We start from the raw sequence: 18895 nt of genomic DNA, 5'->3' as shown, positions 1-18895 counted from the left end.
ATGACAGTGATCTTTTGTTTGTATGTATTGTATATATAATTCTCAAAAATGTTGGCTTGTAAAGGAAGTGTAAGCAAATCATGATTTCAGCATCTTCAGTAGATAACAAATGCTTACAGAAGTCTTTTTACTGTTTCCCAAACTGTTAATACAGGTGCCTATCTATAATAGATAATGGCATATATGTATCAAATTCCTTTCCTTTAATTTATTTTGTTTGTCTTCAGAAAATATAATGTTCAATTTTTGTCTTTTCATTAGTATAATAGTGGATTGTAATGTGTGATCTTTGTAAATTTTTGTTGTTTTGGAACTGCGGTTGAAATTATTGCAATGACTTTTTGGTTTTTTAGCAGCGTGAACTTCTTTACTGTTGGGATCTTTATAGTTAGTTAAAATTGAATGAACAAATTCCTTTTTCAGTAGTTGAGTATAAACTGTGCTGTTTTACAGGAAATAAACGAGCTAGTTCAGTGGTGGCTAAACCTTTTCTTTTTGTGGAGAAGGTGATACAGTTTCTGGTAGTAGTTTGACCAGACAGTGTTTAATGTTAAAGAGATACTGTCAGATGAGTTTTGAAATAGCTACTACTTTAATAATATACTAACATATTGTATTTGTCACTTTGTTTACTCCTTGATTTTTGCATCTGTGGGTTATTCCTTTTGTTTTTAGTAGCCTCTTAATATACGAAAAACATCTCCTGCAAAACTGGGAAGTGAATATAGCAGCTCATTACTTAAACTTGTTATGCATTAAGTGCTATCTACTGCAGTATGAACTAACAGAAGTTCTGTTACCAGTTTTTGAGTTGGTACTGTATAACCTGAGCAAATTTTCTTTTGATTGCCTTATCTTGCATCTTTTTTGGTGAAGGGCACTGCTTCTGAGACTAGAAGCTTGCCTTTTCATTGCTTAATACAATTTGATATTTAAAATCTACATTGTTCTACACACTCTTAACAAAATTTACTTAGTATGCAGCTGAGGATATGGACTGTGTTTCATTTAAGTTACTGCATTTAAAATTCTAAAAAAGTAAACTGACAATTTTCATTTGGTTTTGTTCTTTTTTTTAAATTTTTTTTTTTTTTTTTTTTTTTAGTGCTTGGGAGATGGGAAGTAATGATAGCTGGCACCTGAACTAAAATATCTGTGTAGGCACTACTATCCCAGAACTTCAGGATGAATGGGGATATGCCTCATGTTCCCATCACTACTCTTGCAGGGATTGCTAGCCTTACAGACCGTAAGTACTACTCTTTTTCTTGTCCTTGTTATGCTGTTTTCTACCTCTTTGGTAAATACCTGCATTTTCAAAATACTAAAAATAGTTTTATTTTAAAAGTTTTTTGAGGTAAATCCGTTCAAAATGAGATCTGGCATTAAAAATGTTAATTTTGTCATTGCTTCAACTTTAAAAATCTGTTCAAATAAAACATGCTAATTTAAACATGAAATTAAATGAAATGTAGGTTAAAAAAACCCTTAAGAAAACTAGAAACAAAATATAGGAATTAATTGTTTGTTTGCAATATCATTCAGTAGTGTATCTGAGTACCCCACAAATAAAAAAACCCATCTAAATCATAAAATACACCTCTAAAACATACATCTCATCATCTTCACTGAAAAGAGAGGAGAGGATTCAACTGATGTTCAACTAACTAAAGAGAGTTGTGGAATATACTGTGAATATACTTGAAACCTAGATCCTTAGTTTTTGATAAGGTACAAAAAAGTTACTGTAATTAATAGCTGCAAAGAATGGCTGCTAGACTGGAAATAAGCAGCTCAACCTATGACTCTTCTTTTTTAGCTGTTCAGCCTACAAAAAGAGGCGATGAGGTGTGTGTACTGTCTCTAAATACGTCAGGAAGACAAAATACAAAGAAAGAAATTATTTACATTGAAAGCTGATACTGGCACAAAACCAAATGCTTATAATATGGCCAAAAAAAATTTTCTAGTGAAAACTAAGAGGAAATTTGTCATTACTATAATGAGGTCCTAGAACAACCATTGCAATAAGAGCAGTTGGGACAAAGATGTGTCTTCTTTATAAAGTGTGAAAAAGAGTTTATAGCTCAGTTGTCTGTCTGAGGATAATTGGACTCAGTGACCCAAGTGCTTCTTCCAAGCTCTTGTTTTTATTATTATACTATTGAAATTTCGAGACTTTCCAAGAGACACTGAAAGTATATACCCAGCAATTGAATTTAATTGCCTACAGTAAAAAAAGCAGATGTATTGGAGGAAGAAACCCCACTTCTTCATGTCCTTCTGGTATTCTGAAATACCGAATTGGAAGATGCTGCTTATGTATTTGGATATGTATATATGTATCATTATGTATGTCTAATAATGGACCATTATTAGGCAAATAATAAGTTTCTGGGCTTTGGGCAGTTTCCCAGGATGAAGTATTTGCAGGTAAGGTTCTAAAGAAAGTCAAAATACTTAACTGCTAGAAGTCACTGGCCAGACTCATATTGTTTCATGAAACATTAAACTACCTTTGGTGGGATTAGCCCTTTTGTTAGGTGCATTTGCTTTTTTTATCTGTCATATTTATCTGATGTTTAGAAAGTCAGGAGCAGCTGAAAGAGAAAGGCTTGTAACTGTTTCACCTTAGTTTTTTCTGTGTGAAAAGAAGGAGCTGAAATGGGCAAGACCTATTGTCCTAAAAACATGGAGGACATGATGACTAGAGGCAGTAGAGTAGGCTAGTTAGCTGAATTTATACTATTTTAATAAATATGTTTTGCTGATCTTGCAAATTTTTGCAGGTTTCTGGCACATTCAAGGTAATCTGATGCAAGTGATGAAAGCTAGGTATTTTAATATATTATGCACTTCTATTTGAATTGCAATTTATTTCTAAATACAGTAATGATATACATTACATAGGGGGGGAAGTACTGGAAATTCCCTCCCCGCCTTTTTTTTTTAATAAAGAATTTCAAAATAGAAAAGAGCCATAAGACTATATTTCACTTAAGTTGTTTTTCTGAAGCTATTTCTAAAACCTTTATCTCAGAACTGTAAGCAGCCTGGGAACTTGGAGTTAGAATCAGCTTGTTTTCATGGACCCATGAAAGTGACTTTTCTATGTAGCTAGCTTTTTGGCCTCTTCTGCCTTGCTCTCCTCTTGTCTGTATAGCTCTGCCAATCATTTGGTCAATGGTACGTGGTGCACTTCCTTGTTATGTCTGTAAACCTAAGAATGCCCTCTGAAAGTATAGAGTGCTCATTTATAATCTGATTGAAATACTGTGATGGGTGTTTTCATTAAATCTTATTACCAAGATTGTGAATAGGTATATTGACTGAATTGACATTTTAGTGATCATACCAACCAACAATACTAGCCTTTACTTGAGAAGAAAAATTACATAGAAATAAATACAACAAGAGAAGAATAAACTGAGAATTTAATTAGTGGCTTAAATTGGTTGTGAGGTTGTTTGGGTGGTTTTTTTTGTGTTGGGTTGGGTTTTTGTTTGGTTTTATCTACCCTGACCGTACAAAGTGGGAACACTAATTAAATATGAAAATCAGAGTAGAAAACTTGAAGTATATGCTCAATGCGCTTACAGTACTGTACGCAACTACAAGGATTTTGCATGTCCTTCCTTTATCAATACTTTGACTCTACGAGAAAGCTGCCATAACGTATTAAATAACTTAATATTCTGGAATGTTTGAAAGTATATTTTTATTCATAACACTTGCCTTAGCACAGTTAAATATTTATCATAATATAATAATACAACTTGTGGACTTGACTGCATTACTGTGTTTAAAACAGAGTCCCACCTCTGTGTGTGTGTGTGTGTTCGTGATTAACAAACGTTGCCTATATTTTAAATGTAGTCATCAAGTTTTCTTTATCACATGAGGGAGTAAGGAGATGTTCATATTTGTATGCCTGTGTTTCATGAATTGATTCTGAACTTCTTCTTGTTTTCTGATTAACAGTTTTGAATCAGCTCCCTCTTCCATCACCTTTACCTGCTACAACAACAAAAAGCCTACTTTTCAATGGACGGATAGCTGAAGAGGTGAACTGCCTTCTGGCTTGCAGGGATGAAAATCTGGTTTCACAGCTCGTCCACAGTCTCAATCAGGTGTCAACAGATCACATGTATGTATTTTTAACTTCAGCTATATCAGATCACCATCCTTATTCCTTGAAATCAAAATTAACTGGATTGAGAAGGATGTTTGTGAGAATCTGAAAATTAGAACGTGCAGGTTTTTTATTAGGCTTGCTTAGCAGATGACTGCTGTAACAGTGTCAAATGTTTCAGTCAGTCAGAACGTTAATAATTGTCTAGCAACCTGTATGCGTAACTCTGAGGGTTATTTTATAAATTTACTGCTTATTCCATTCTTGCTAGTTAGGAGTGCAGAGTTCATGATGTTGATTGCACAGTACTCATTTGTGTTCCACTTTGGTTAGTAATGCACGTAGACAGTATTACGAGTATTACACAAAAAGAAATTTTTTGAGACACACGTGTAAGGCCGATGCCAATTCTGATTAGGTATTGAACTTAGTGAACTATTGAACTATTTTAAGATCTGAATCAGCAAGTATCTAATGTTTTCTCTTTTTGTTAATTCTTTTCTTTTCTTTTCTTTCTTTTTCTTTTTTTTTTTTTAATTTTTCCCTGGGGTCCTTTGAATTGTCTTATGTTGACAACCCTGTCTTTTTCCTCTATGTTCTAATCAATTGTTTTAATCACATGGAAGTAGCTTTTAAATTCCTCAAAACGAACAATAAGTGAAAACATGGATGCATATATAGAAAATCCACTACATTTTTTTTATGGTTCAGAGGGAATCCTGTGATGTCAAAGATATGCCAATTTCCCTTTTAAAATAAAAGATTCTCAAAGCATTGAGCTGCAACCTAAATGTTGTACATTCATGCATATGTTATTTTCACTCCTACAATAATACTTTCCTGATGTTATGCTAAAGTGGTCTTTTATGGGAAAGATCATAATATAAAGTGGGCATAAGAAATTTTTTATGATAGTCTGAAACTGATAGGCATGTATATTTAAGTGCTTAGTAACAGAAAGTGATTTTGAAGACTAGTAGGAATACCTCTTCTGCCATTCCTTGAAGAAGAGAGGAAAAAAATTAGAGGCAGGGAACAGTGCTTTGCAGACTTGTTTTTTTCTATATTTTAACAGTAAATTGTCTTCTTTCATTTTGGTTTTGTTTATTTTTGTTGGTTTTTTTTTTTAATTTTTTTTTTTTTACTTGACTCATAGTTTCTTATAATTTGAAAATGCATTTGCCTCTTTATTTGCTTACTTCCACAATTCCAGAGAGTTGAAAGATAACCTTGGCAGTGATGATCCAGAGGGGGATATACCAGTCTTGCTGCAGGCTATCCTGGCAAGGAATCCTAATGTTTTCAGGGAGAAAAGCATGCAAAACAGATACGGGGTACAAAGCGGTAAGGATTTTTTCTTATTTATTGATTACATTTTATGTTGCTCTGTAAGTTTAGGGGACCAGTACTAACCACAAATATATATGAAGCACAACTGTGATATGTATGCCTTACCTTGTATTGGATAGTGATATAAAACTATGTACCTTAACGTCTTCTAAGAGTGGTTGTATTAGAATAAGCATGGAAATAAACTCTACTGGGTATTTTTTAAATAATGTTTAATTTCACTACGAAGTTTAACCTCTAGGAGGAATGACTGGATTTTATTTTAAAATAATACTATTTGAATTTCTTTATGGCTGGGTTCATATATTTGTCTTAGTAAATAATTGACGTTGGAAAAATACGCCTTGATCTTACTGAAAATTGTGCAATTATAGTGTATCGTTACAGTGGTAGTTCTTAATAGTTCTGGGGTAAAGAGTAAGGTTGAATGAACCGTACTTAACAGCTCCTTCCTGCCATTCCTCGTCTCAGCAATTTGTGATGCCCTACAGATTTTACTGTTTTAACAGCTAATTCTCTTCTGAGATGTAGTGAGATAATACTGCTGGATAGCAAAGATGAAGGAGGAGAGGGACCAAGCAGAGGATTAATTGGACAGATTCTAGTTCTAGATCTGGAGACTTGCACCTGAAGTATGTTCTTTAAATACCAAACTATGAAATGAGTAGGAGAATTTCCAGAGTTTCCACAGTGTGAGGATGAAGCTTTGCTAGTACTCTAGAGGTATAGATAGAAGTGTTACTGGAGTCCACAGGGGATAGGAAGTGTAGGATGTTTTTGGAGAGGAAAAATAATAAAATGAGATTATTAGGTTCATTCACCTAGGCTAGTGAGTAAAAAGACACGCAATATTTGAAAAGAAATTGCTGAGGACAGAACACATAATGTTCCTTGAAAGAAGGAAGAAATTTCCTGGAATGAAAATGTGAAAGGAAGTGCTAAATATTTGTAAGTTCATTGATACATATACCCTGAAATTTAAGCTCTGAAAACAGTTTCTAGATCCTGTGTTTAGTGGTAGCTGTGGCAAAGTATGATTTTTCCAGCTGTGGGAAGAGTTGTGGCTGTCCTGCCAGTTTGCAGTGTGTTCCCACAAAGAACATATGCTTGAATTAGAGTTTTCCACCAGTTTTGTAGAGTAAAGTAATTTTTCGCTGTGTGAAAGGGACACATTGTTTTTGAAACTCTCTCTTCCAGCAGAGGCTTTTGAAAGAAAGAAGACCAAGGCTAGTTAATTTCTTTCTAATTTTTGCTAATTCTCTGCTTCACGGGGAGAAACGCTTTTGCAGCTTGATTCAATAGGTTAAGAATAATCCTTAATGAAATAAAAGCACCTCTATCTTTAGTAGATGTGCTTTGGCCTGTGCTTGAAGGAAGGTATTAGTACACAATAAAAAATAATTCAACATGAAACTTAAGACAACAGTTGATGTTATTTTAGTAAAGTTAAAGTGATTCCAGAGAACCAGAAGAGATCAGACTTTAAAACTCCCTTGAATATTTAGTTTTCTTTTACATAATTCTGAATACTTGTACAAGTGCAGGCATTGCAATGTAAGTGTGGAATCTCAAAACTAGACAGAAAGGGAGAAGAAGGGAAAAACATAGCTGTAGACAAAGTATTTTAAGAGGAAGAAGGCACTGGAGTGAATGTTTGGAAAAGCTAGGTGAAGTGTGACTTTATTTCCAATGGAAAAAGACCAGACTCTTACCTGGAAAGAGGTGGATCTTTAAGCTAGATGCTGCAAATTGTGGTAGCCTTACTGGCTGTTAGTATGTCCCATTCAGATCTCCAAGGCCAAAGGAGGCTATACTAATGCGTTGTGGCGGGAAAGGTTGGGTTTTCTTCTGCTTTCTGAACAGATACTGTAATCTCTGTAGAGTCATGATTTCTAGAACAATTGGGGCTTTGTTAGAGATCTTGTGTAATGCATTTTGCCAGCTAGAATAAGGAAATTTAAGCTCTTTTCTAGTATTTCAAATTGATCTCTTCTGCTTTCCTTACTGCCGTCCTTCTGAATATTGTCCTTCTGCCTTCTGTTGAGTCCAGCATGTGGTGAACTCAGTGCTGGGTACTGCGACCAAGTATTTATAATACCTACACTTGAGAAGGAACAAAGGCAGTGGGTCTCCCAGTCTATTTACTCAGCCTAGGATGTGTCTGTGCACGATGATCCCTTGAGTGTCAGTTCCTGCATTTGTGTGGACAAAGTGAACTGAAATTTATTTCTCGTAGCCCTCATTTCTGATGCAAGACAGGAAAATCACCTGGCTAAAGAATTACATTAAACACGGAATAAAATACTTGGTGCAGTACAGTTTGTCAGGAAATAAAAGCATGTTCAGAAAGCTAAATACTGCGATTTGAATATTTGAATTCTTGTGAATATAAGGTAAATCACAAGCAGAATTCCGTACTGATGTTTTTTCCCAAGTTCATAGTGGTCTGCAGTTCAACACTAAGTTTAGAGCAAGAATTGTTTTTAGTTATGATGAACAAATAGTGCAAGAAGGGGGAACTATGTAGACACTTCTTTTGTTTTGTGTCCTGAGTGGGACACTCCCCCCCCACCCCCTCACCTTCCTGCCCCTTGCTGGCATATTTACTTTCAGGTAACGCGTAGCAGCAGTGTTTGAACTCTTATTGCCTGTCTTTTGATAACAGCCCCATTGCCAAAACAGTCTTCATACAGCTTAGATTTTTTTAAATTAGATTTTTAGTTAGATTTTTTTCAGACCATTTTGTATTACCAGGTTGTCTGAATAGTCTGAGTCACGTCACCATGTGGTGTCAGGTCTAACTTTGTACAAGGGCAAAATGTTATTTTATTTTAGATCTTTTTCATCAGATGATGCAGAAGGTTCTGGGTGCAATCTTGCAGCTAATTCTGTCTTGCATCTTATAGTGTATGAGTGAAGTGGATTTCTTTATTTATTTAAAATTAAGATATTATTTAGTTTCCGTTTTCTCAATAATTTTTTCTTTTTCCCTCTCAACATTTTGGCTTTGTCTTTCAGCAGATATGTGTTGGAAGATCAGCTAAAATAGTATATTGCAGTGGGTCAGTATTCATAGCATCGCTTAAGGTTCAGAAGGGATTTAATGTTCACTTTGAGCTATTTATCAGAACCTATATATTTTAGGGGATTAAAATGTTATGCATCTTTCCATAAACATCAATTACTTGGATAATATTTTTTCGTTTATACAAGAATTGAAGTGCACATGTGCTGGTAAAAGAGGAAAGCTTCGCAGATGTACACTTTCAGTAAGAGTGTATATTTAGCTGAAAAATCACCTGTTGGTTAACAGTCCTAGCTTAAGCATGCATGATGCTGTAATACAGTTTAATCGTACAAGACTTTTTCTGTGGAATTGAGTTGCATTTTTATGCAGTGCATTCTTTGGCATTTAGTAGGAATGCTGAAATGGATTTATGCGCATCACTTTTTTCCAAGCAAAAAGATTACGGTCAAGACTGGGAGTATGTGTTAAGGAAACTCATTCTAGTAATGTGACTACTAGGTTGATGTTTTCTCTGACCTGAACATTACCAACGCTTAAAATTAACATTGCATTTACAAGAAATTCTTAAATATTTCAGACACAGAAATGCACAGTGGAGCCATAAATCTGCTGCTTAGTGATACAGCAACAATGTAAAAAATGTACAAGAATGTATTTTAGTGCTAATGGCCACAGGCTAATTTCAGTTCCTTTTTAGACTAAATGTTTGGCACTTATTTTTACTTCTTTCTCATTACATCATTATCAGGCATACTTGTTATCTGTCTGGAAACTTTGGAGACACTGGGGGGTTTGTTGTTACTGTTTTGTTGATTTTTGGTTTTATTTTGTTGGGATTTTTTTTCCTTCTTTTTTCTTTTAAGTTACCTAGATTGTGCCTCCCGTGTCCCACCCCTCTTCAACAAAGATGGAGAAAAGCTGTCTGTCACAGAATAAATTTTAGGTTTTTTTTAAAATGACATTAAAAATGGATTCATTTATATATTTTCTGTCATTCTTTTAAACCAAAACCTACCACATCTGTGGCTCAAAACGTATTTTAAGTTTAGGGAGGAGGAAATAAATAGGTACGTTTTAAAAGTGCAGTCTGTGCTTTAAGCATAGAATGAATCTTCATCTGTATAGTTCATGCTCATACGGGCACGTTCATCAGCTTTCTGTACATGAATGTTAAGAGTTAGTAGTTTGACTGAAATGCTGTGCCTAGCTGTGTTGAGAGTGGCAGGGAGAGGTGAGCGGGCAGTGGGCGCGCTGGGCGCTGCCTCCAAGACAAAACCCCTGGAGTTTCCTCCTCACTTGCGGGGTGACCAGTTTCCATTTAAACAAATTTTGCAGGAGTTGAGGAGTCTCCTTCTGTTACTCAGGGCTATGAAATGTCCTGTGTATTGAAGTATGGAGGTCTCTGATGTTTTTTCAGCACAACACGAAACTTTCACTCCGGCTCTGGCTAGTTTTCGTGTGCTAATGTACTTGGAATGCAGCACTTCACACCTACCAGGAGGTGGTAAACGGCGGCATTCCTGCGGGGTTATCACAGCTATTCTCTGCTGGAGAGAGAGGAAGAGAAAAGAGGGTGATAGGGAGGATTTCTGAAACTAGTTTTGCTTCTGTGAATATTGCAGTTATTGAAATCAGTGATAGCAATTGAAGGATTGACAGCTCCCAAACACTCTGGATTGGGGACTTCTGTCAACCTTCTGTCTAAACTTTGGTTTAAAATATTTGTACTACCGATGTGCTTTGACCCATGGCTGTGGATCACTTGCCATGGCTTCCCCAACTGCAGTGTGCATGTGAATTCTGACACTATTTTAACTGCAAGACATTCAATTCTGTCACTAAAATAACTTAAAATTAATTCAAGTTTTTGTGTTTCTGCATCACTTTAACTTCCAGTGTCATGCTGTTGTTAGGGAATTCTTTATACCTGTATTGAAGGGAGGGGGGGAAAAAAAGATTCCTTTAAATTCTCACTAATAATGATGAATAAAATAGAATATTCTATATTCTCCCTAATAGAATAGAATAGAGTATTTCATTTGGAAGGGACCTACAGTTGGACCTAGTCCAACTGCCTGACCAATTCAGGGCTGACCAAAAGTTCAACCAAATTATTAAGGGCATTGTCCAAATGCCTCTTAAATTAGTTAGTTTCAAGCACATTCGTACGTGTGGCTTGCCAGCTAGGAAAACTGCTGAATTTCCAAAGCATGACTGTGGGGATCTACACACTGTGGGAGCCTATAGTTGGGATATTGGTTCTGCTTTTCAATTGAAATATTTCAGCACCTTCTTTGAAAGCATTACTTATTAAGCATAGTGGAGGTGGAACAGAAAGCTCTTGTCCCTGGGTAGAAAGAACCATTAAGGCATTATGGGAGCGGTGAGAATATCTTGCAGCACTCAGCCCAAGATGTTTGTTTGCTGTACGTACTCTAAAAATTGGAGATAAGTTTTCTGTGTTCTTCTGAATTGTGAAGTTTCCAACTCTTTTACTAATTGGCACAATGAATACTTAACACACCAACTTTGCGTGTGGAATATATGTCCTGTTATAAAATGTTTCTATTTACTAGTAGGTTTTAGCTTGGGAAGCTCTAAGGGACAGAGGAAGGAACTACTGTTAATATTTATAACTGAATTAACACTGCTTTAGGGAACACTTTCTTATGTCATGGTGTAAAATGGACCACTTACATGGGATCAATAATTTCTAATGTTTTCTAAAAGTTGTGGGTAAATGTTGTTAATGTCTGTAAAGTTTATAATCTGTATATAATAATTTCTGAAATGAGAGTCTTCATTGGTTAAAAAGGAAATGTGTGTAAAGTAATGCTGCTGTCTTCTTTTTAATAGGGATGATGATGTCACAGTTTAATATTTCTCAGAATTCCATGCGTGGTAGTCCTGCATCTTCCAATTATCAACAAACCACTATCTCACATAGCCCTTCCAGGTAATGCTTTCTTTTAAATGGGGTAACAGAGGCAGTGAACTGCAAGCTTTTCCTACAGTGACAGTCAATTCTTGTTGCACGTATGTGAGCGGAAGATGATCAGTGTCAAGACAAATTTTTGCATTTGTCTGACAGCAGGGTGAGTTTCTTCAGCTGGCAAAGAAACACCTTTCTGTCAGTGAATTAATCATTATATTCTAAGGATTAGTCATGATGCTCTGGTCTCTCTCCCTCCCATAATTTTGGTAAACTTTCTTTCCTGCTTAAGGAGTCCCCCTGCCTGCCTCCTTCCACCCCTCCAGCTGTTTTCTGCTTGTTGTAGAGGCTGAGATTGGTGGCAGGAGGATAGGAGAGAAGAGGCTAATGTGTTCCAGCATGTATAGCAGTAGTAGTGTGACAGAAGGGTGGGAAAGGCGGCTTGTAAAAGCATAGAGTACTGCTGTAGCAGTTATGCAAAAGGCCACTCGGAGGAGGGCAGGCACAGTAATTTGGCCAGTCTTCCAGCAGCATCATAGAATCATAGAATCATTCGGGCTGGAAGGGACCTTTAGAGGTCATCTAGTCCAACCGCCCTGTGGCAAGCAGGGAATTGGCTCTCTAGTTCTTTTTTAAACTTTAGAGTGTTGGCAAGTAGCATGTACCTATAATCCAGACCTTTGTTAATATAATAAAGCCCTCTGGACTAGAGGAAAGAGTTCGGCATGTCAGTTTAACTCAGTTACAGGGCTTTAGCAGAATTCATCTTCAGTTATTAGATATCATTATTAAAATAAACTTATTTCACATTTCACTTCAAATTCCTGTAAATGTTTTGGCAAATGAAACACACAAAAACCAGTACACTTTTTAACTTTTATATCTAAAAGGCATATTGAAGAAGGTTTTTTGAATTCTGAATATTACAAAGTCTTCTCAAAATCCTTGTGTTAAATACTTTGCTATTTCTTTCTATGGAAGCTTACCTTCATAGAGTTGCTGTCCAGAGCTGAGGGTTGTGAAAATGTGTAATGTACTTTCTGAAGTGTTTATTTGGTTTATTTTTATTTTGAAAAGCTCATATAAGAATGTAAGTTATAATGGACATGTATTATTGTCACGAGCCTATGTTATTGTTATAGCTTCCTATCTGTAGGATCAGTCTAAGATAAAGCCAGTGAAAGAATAAGTTGTATTTGGTGGACTTTGGGTCAGGTGCTACCTAACTGCCTGTCACATTCCTGTATCTTGGTATTATAGTTCTGTTTGATGAAGTTTTTGGAAGCTTACTGGAAAAATGATATTTAGAGTAGATGGCTCCTTGTTAATCCTGGTGACCTAGTTCTTAATTAAAACTTAGCTGTCACTTTCATTCAAATGTCTAGGACTAACTTTTGGAAATTGCAGATGTTACTTTAGTACATATTTGTGTCATTGTTTCCTTTCCCTAGGTGGAGGTCTTATGAATACTTTTCATTCTGTTTTTTACTTTTACTAATGCAATACCTAAGCTGTGACTCTTAAGTAATTATTGAAGTTGGGAAGGTGTCAGTAGCTTAAAATACTGCTTTTGAGGGAGATTCTTGATTGTGTTGCAATTTTGTATCTTAAAGAAATGGTAATGTTCTGAATGTGTAATATTCCAAAAGAAATAATAAATTTGTGTAAATTTGCTTTTCCAACTTTTAAAAACCTTTTTAAATTTTATTTTTAGCCGATTTGTGCCACCACAGACAAGCTCTGGTAACAGATTTTTGGCACAACAAAACAGTCCGGTGCCTAGTCCGTATGCTCCTCAAAGCCCTGCAGGATACATGCCATATTCACATCCTCCAAGTTACACACCACATCCTCAGATGCAGCAAGGTAAGTCCGTGGTGTTTGTTTTATTCTCCTATCTCATGTCAGCTTTACCTTCATGTACATGTTTCACAGCTGTCTAATTTCTTTGAAGGAGTCAAACGCTTAATACAAATGTTTGAGTTGGCAGGTGTGTTTAAGGTTTCCTTTCCTGACTGTCCAGAGTGGTAGTATATATTTCATTTTTAAAAAGAATGAAATAAAAGGGAAGAAGAAAAGGTAAAACACACATTCATGTTGCATTGCTCCCCTATGTATACCCATTTTACATAGTTGTCACATATACATGACAATAGAAAAAAATCAAAACAAACTGAAAACTTTTATTTGTTAACTATGGCCATCATTTATCTGTAATAGTGAAAACATCATTTTTGCCAATGTAACATAAGTTTTGCTGCCAGCTTATTTAGCCTTACCAAACCTTTGTAGTGTTGACTAGGTTAATTCTAAGTTGGCTAGAACTGTGCTCCAGGTATGCAGTAACTGGCAAAGATGACCTTCAGATGAATGGATTTCTTTGTTCTTTACTTTTTTAAAAACAATCTTGAACAACACGAATACTGTTGAAGTATCTAGGCATTTTTTTGTTGGTACATAGAATTCTCATTGGATTCTTTTAAATCATTTGTTCTTAAGGTTTATCATTGTGCATAGAATGTAAATAGCTGTTCTGTATGAAATGTTGTATGTCTCATGAGTACATTGGAAGTTGCTAAAGGTAGTAAATACAAATTATATAGAGGAAAACAAAGTTTTCTATAACCAGTAAGAGTATGATACTGACTGTAATTAGGTTAGATGTGGAGAGAATTAGGAGAGAAACTTGGCTAATGTGTACATGGAATTTAGGTTTTAAATGCTCTTGAAAATTAAAATCTTAGGTATCTAATTTTCTTCAAGGTATTTGTGGCAAAAGGTTTCAGTCAAAAAGTTGGATTCTTACTCAGATTCCAGACTTCTTGCATCCAGCTCATTAATATCCACTGTATGGTATTTTCTCTGAAACTTTTGAGAGTTATTAAGTGTGTGAATGTATCAGTATAATTACTTAAATTTTTATATTTCAGCTTCAGTGTCCAGTCCCATTGTCACGGCTGGGATGAGGAATCTCCATGAAAGTAAAGTTTCAAGTCAGTTGTCTGGAAATTCAGCTAATCATCATGCTGATAATTCTAGACATGGCTCAAATGAAGACTACCTACAGATGGTGCACAGACTAAGTAGTGATGTATGTTACCTAAATAAGTTTATTGTGATAAAGTAAATATTTATTATGATAAAGCAAGTATGTGTTTAGCTGCCTTAGAAGTCAAATAATTTACTATGTTGATGTATAAAACCACTGAAAATACATTTCAATTTCAGATGTGTAACTCAGCGATGCAACTTTAATGTGTGAGGTTTGATTTTTTTCTAGATCTCTCTTTCCTTTGGACCTGTTTGTAACATTCATTCTGCTGAAATTAGGAAAAGTAAAAAATCTTCACATAATCTCATATGTGAGTTTATTTTAAAGAAATGGTAGAGTGTCTCTACAATTACTGTAGCAATATGTTGATGCAAACAATAACAGATTCTAAATAGGTATATAGTTAACTTCTCTCTCCAAAGATCCCCACAACTGTCAGTTAGACTTCACATATTTAAATAACCTATTGGGTAGTATAATTGTGTTGTCAAAGGCAAGAATTCCTATGGACATTTTTCCTTACTGGCGTATTATGTGCTTTTATAATGTGGTGTCTCTGTAAGAAGTTTTCCCTTAGTGACTTTATTTCATGTGGGAGGAATTCCTTCTGAAATATTGAATCTAAAGGAAAAAAAATCCACAACTTTTTCCTACATTTTTTTGAACTACTGATTAATTTTCTTCTTAATGAGCATCTCATCCTGTGGATGCAGCTTGTTGAGATTCTTCTTTACAAGTTTGGCACACAATCTCTTAACAGCTCTTAAGAGGAGAACACTTAAGTTTCAATTTGATTTTTTTAATCCAAACCTGATGGGAAACAGGCTTTTTTTTTGTTTTGCCTTTTCTTTTTTTTGTGTGTGTGATTGTGTGTGTGTTTTATTTAGCTTACAAAAACCATGGGCAACTCTTACCTTCCCAAACTAGCTTGTGGAAGCAAGTAAGTGTTGTATTCAACAACCGTACTGTTAATACCAGCGTCCCTAAATCCATTGATTAATCTTGGGACTAGTACAGTAGAACTCCAAGACAGTTATTAGTTTTATTAGTCTTTTTTTTTTTTTTTTAATGCAAGAGTTATGCTGATTAAAAATATTAGCTAAGAAGTAGTACCTTAAACAAGACAGTGTTGTAAGGAAGGAATCTATTATCATACACAATCATCAGATGTTTTGCTCAATTTCTTCTTCAGAAAGGGAAATTCTTCAAAATAGGAAGCTGTTCTTGACACTAAATGTACGTATAGCCCCCAACTATGTTAGAGGCACACTACCAAGAGATTCTTGGTTATGTTGAGAGAGGTTTTTGAAAACTTTGATATTAGGATAATTTATTTCATAATTTTTGAAGAGGAATTATTTAAACATACTCATCCCTAATTTTGTGATTCAGACCATAAAACCTCATCCTAGTTCATGAAAACTAAGAAATGAAACTCTTACAAAATGGACAGACTATGAAAGCATAAAGCAACCTCATTGGTTGATTGAATTGGAGAAATACTAAATGTAAAAAGTAGTAAACATTGTAAACTTGCACTGTTATCCCTTTGTGCATTTTCTTAATGCAGCCTATGTGTTACATTTATTTTATTTGTAATTATACCTTTAAAAGCTGATTTTAGTAGCTGTCATGCAGAAAACAGTTTGAAGAATTTGGATTAATTGAAGTTTTGCATCTGTGTATGAATAATAAGCTTAATCATAACGTTGCAGCCTTCTCAGAAGCAGCATGACCTTGGCAAAGATAGTTATGAATGAGGTTTATTAAATCATAAAACTTAAAAACTAGTTATTTTTTATTCTTAGTTCTAGGATTTTATTGCTTTAAAAATGTGAATAGTTACAGGAAATTGTGTATTTGTGATATATGATTCTACAAAATCAGCAAGTAGACTCTTGAAGACTCACTACACATACATTCAATTTAAGGACTATTTTTTGGTAAACTTGAGAGCATTCCTAGAATATAAGTTTGTGCTTACATATCACCATTTTGATGAAGGTCTGAACTGGGAAACTGGAAATGAGCACTTCTGAAAATTTGTCAACTACCATAGGAATGGCATCTCTACCCAAAAGATCATCTACCTAGTTAGTCTGTTAAGTTAATTTGGTAACAGTCGCCTTTGCCTATGTCCTGGCAATCACGGGTAGAGGACCTCACCTATCCTAATAAAACATATATGCTAAAAAGTTACTAAGCTTTTTTTTCAGTGTTTTGGAGGGTTTCTTTGAGATTTATTGCAAGTCAAAAATAAGTCAGGTTTGAAAAAAAATCAGCGCTGTGATTTCAGTGTAGTAGATAAATGAGTAACTCATCAGAAAATTAATTTGCTTTGACTTAAAATAACAACATGTAAGTGTAAGATACAGTTCTTTTTTTGGTGTTGAATCTAAATATAGACTTCTTTGCATATGAGGCTTTCCTCACATGAGGCAACAACTCTTATTGCAAGCAGTATTGCAAAAGTATAATTATTAGCACAGCATGAGCTTTAGATTCATTGTGCTGTGGGAGGTAAAAAAAAAATAAAATTGTTTTTTAAATGCCCATGGATCGTGAAAGTGATGAAATCTGCTTTCTTATGGATTTATATTCTTCGGCTTGTAAGCACCTTCAGTCCATAAATTTCAAACTCTTTCCTTGTCCCTAAGCAGTGTCAACTACGCCTTCACAAGGCAACAAGGCATAACATGTACACTGTCTAGTCTATGGCTATGCACATAGAAATTGACTGTTTGTCAGTTATCAGAGGGAGTGTGTCCTTGCCCATCTATGCAGACTTCTATCTCATTGAAATGCCAATTTAGCTATCTAACTTACTACTGGCTGCTGATTTTTTTTTTTTTCATACAGACATGTAAAAACATAATTACAGTTGAGCCTTCTAATATTATATTATTTGGAATGAAATTGGTCAAAAGGATAAAAGGTATTTATGAGACAGATATTTCAGGTTTGGGAAAAAAAAAGTTACATGAAAGAACTGTGTGTATTCCAATACCTCAGTAGGAGCCACGTTAGACTAGTAGCTACAGAAATAACAAATTCAATTAGGAAACAGATTAAATAACCTTAGATCTTCTTTGGAGATTTCCTTTGTATGGCTTTACTCTTTAAAAGAACAGACTTTTTGCAGTTTGTTTATAATTATGGAAATTGTCTTTTCATAGATACAGAGGTTGTTAGTTTGTTCTTTCCCAAAAACATTTCCATAGATGTTGTATAAAAAACAGTGCTAAAAGTGGGAAATACTGTTCTATAGAAGTTTAAATCTAGTTAGGGCATTGAATGAATGAGTATACTCGTGACCAGCAGAGGGCTCCATGAAAGCAATAAAAAACCCATGTAGAACATTTAATGGGAATTTGAGTAATGAGTTTCATATTTAATTTTAAGGTAGTGTGGGGATGCAAAAGACACATTTACATTCTTAAAGATAGAGCATGGACATCATTACATTGTAATTAGTATTATATTATAAAGAAGTTTATCAGAAATTATGTATTCAGTAGAAGCAGGTTGTTCTGTACAAAACTGGGAAGACAGTAGAACTTGTTTGTCCTGTTAGGGAAATGCTTAATATTGCCATTGAGTCATTTCCTATCTAACTGTTGAGACAGGCAAATAACCAGCTAAAGTCACTCCAGTTGTGTTTTACATGAGTATCTCAACTGCTGCAATGAGGATGCTAGAGATTTTCTTCAGTGTGTATGCTGGAGGATATAAGTACAAAGTGTTAATTTGTTTGACTGTAAAAGTAAGATGACATTGTAGATTAGCTTTAAGGGTAGGTTAAGTGAAAAAAAATGGTGAGTTTATTTTAAAAATCTACATTTTGTGCTCAATTTCTTTCAGTAGGTGTTGTATAGATGTCATATAACTGCTTTTCAGCTCTTTGCTATGAGTGCTTGTAACAAAAAAGTACTAAGTGGAATCTTAGTGTAAACCAAAAGTGTTTATTTAGCTAGAAGACATGTACATAGATTTATTTTTGTGTGCAGGTTCTGGTTATAGATTCTTCTTAGGGCTGATTGTGCTTTGGAATATCGCCTGTATTGTCTAATAGCAGTTTAAATTACAAAGATTTATATGTAAATAAATGGTTTTTTAATATTTCTTGTATACTTTTTTATCCAATCCATTTTATCAGTATATGTGCTAATTTCAGTCTTTATTTTATCAAGTGTTCATGTTCATAATGATTATTTTTTATCATTGTCACTTTAGGATGGCGATCCTTCAATAAGGAATGCTGCATCTTTTTCCTTGAGGTCACCACAGTCAGTCTGCTCTCCAGCTGGAAGTGATGGAACCCTTAAAGGTAGTCTAGCAGTTATATATATCAATGTAATTTTTCCCAATTTTAAAGAACAGAATGTTTAAAGAGATGTTTAG

General features: G+C 34.8%; 1 protein-coding gene across 1 annotated transcript in view; it reads left to right on the top strand.

The window, feature by feature from the left end:
* Positions 1 to 1097: 1097 nt before the first annotated feature.
* Positions 1098 to 18895, top strand: part of NIPBL (Nipped-B homolog (Drosophila)) — a 101471-nt gene continuing 83673 nt past the window's right edge. Inside the window, 7 exon segments of the mRNA XM_009704754.1 lie at positions 1098 to 1249; positions 3982 to 4147; positions 5346 to 5476; positions 11367 to 11466; positions 13157 to 13308; positions 14373 to 14533; positions 18728 to 18821. Coding sequence (XP_009703056.1) covers positions 1186 to 1249; positions 3982 to 4147; positions 5346 to 5476; positions 11367 to 11466; positions 13157 to 13308; positions 14373 to 14533; positions 18728 to 18821 — 868 coding nt within the window. The 5' untranslated portion in view covers positions 1098 to 1185.

Source organism: Cariama cristata, unplaced genomic scaffold, assembly GCF_000690535.1.
Source record: "Cariama cristata isolate BGI_N322 unplaced genomic scaffold, ASM69053v1 scaffold7247, whole genome shotgun sequence".
Classification (NCBI taxonomy): domain Eukaryota; kingdom Metazoa; phylum Chordata; class Aves; order Cariamiformes; family Cariamidae; genus Cariama; species Cariama cristata.
This window is presented reverse-complemented; position numbering and strand designations above follow the sequence as displayed.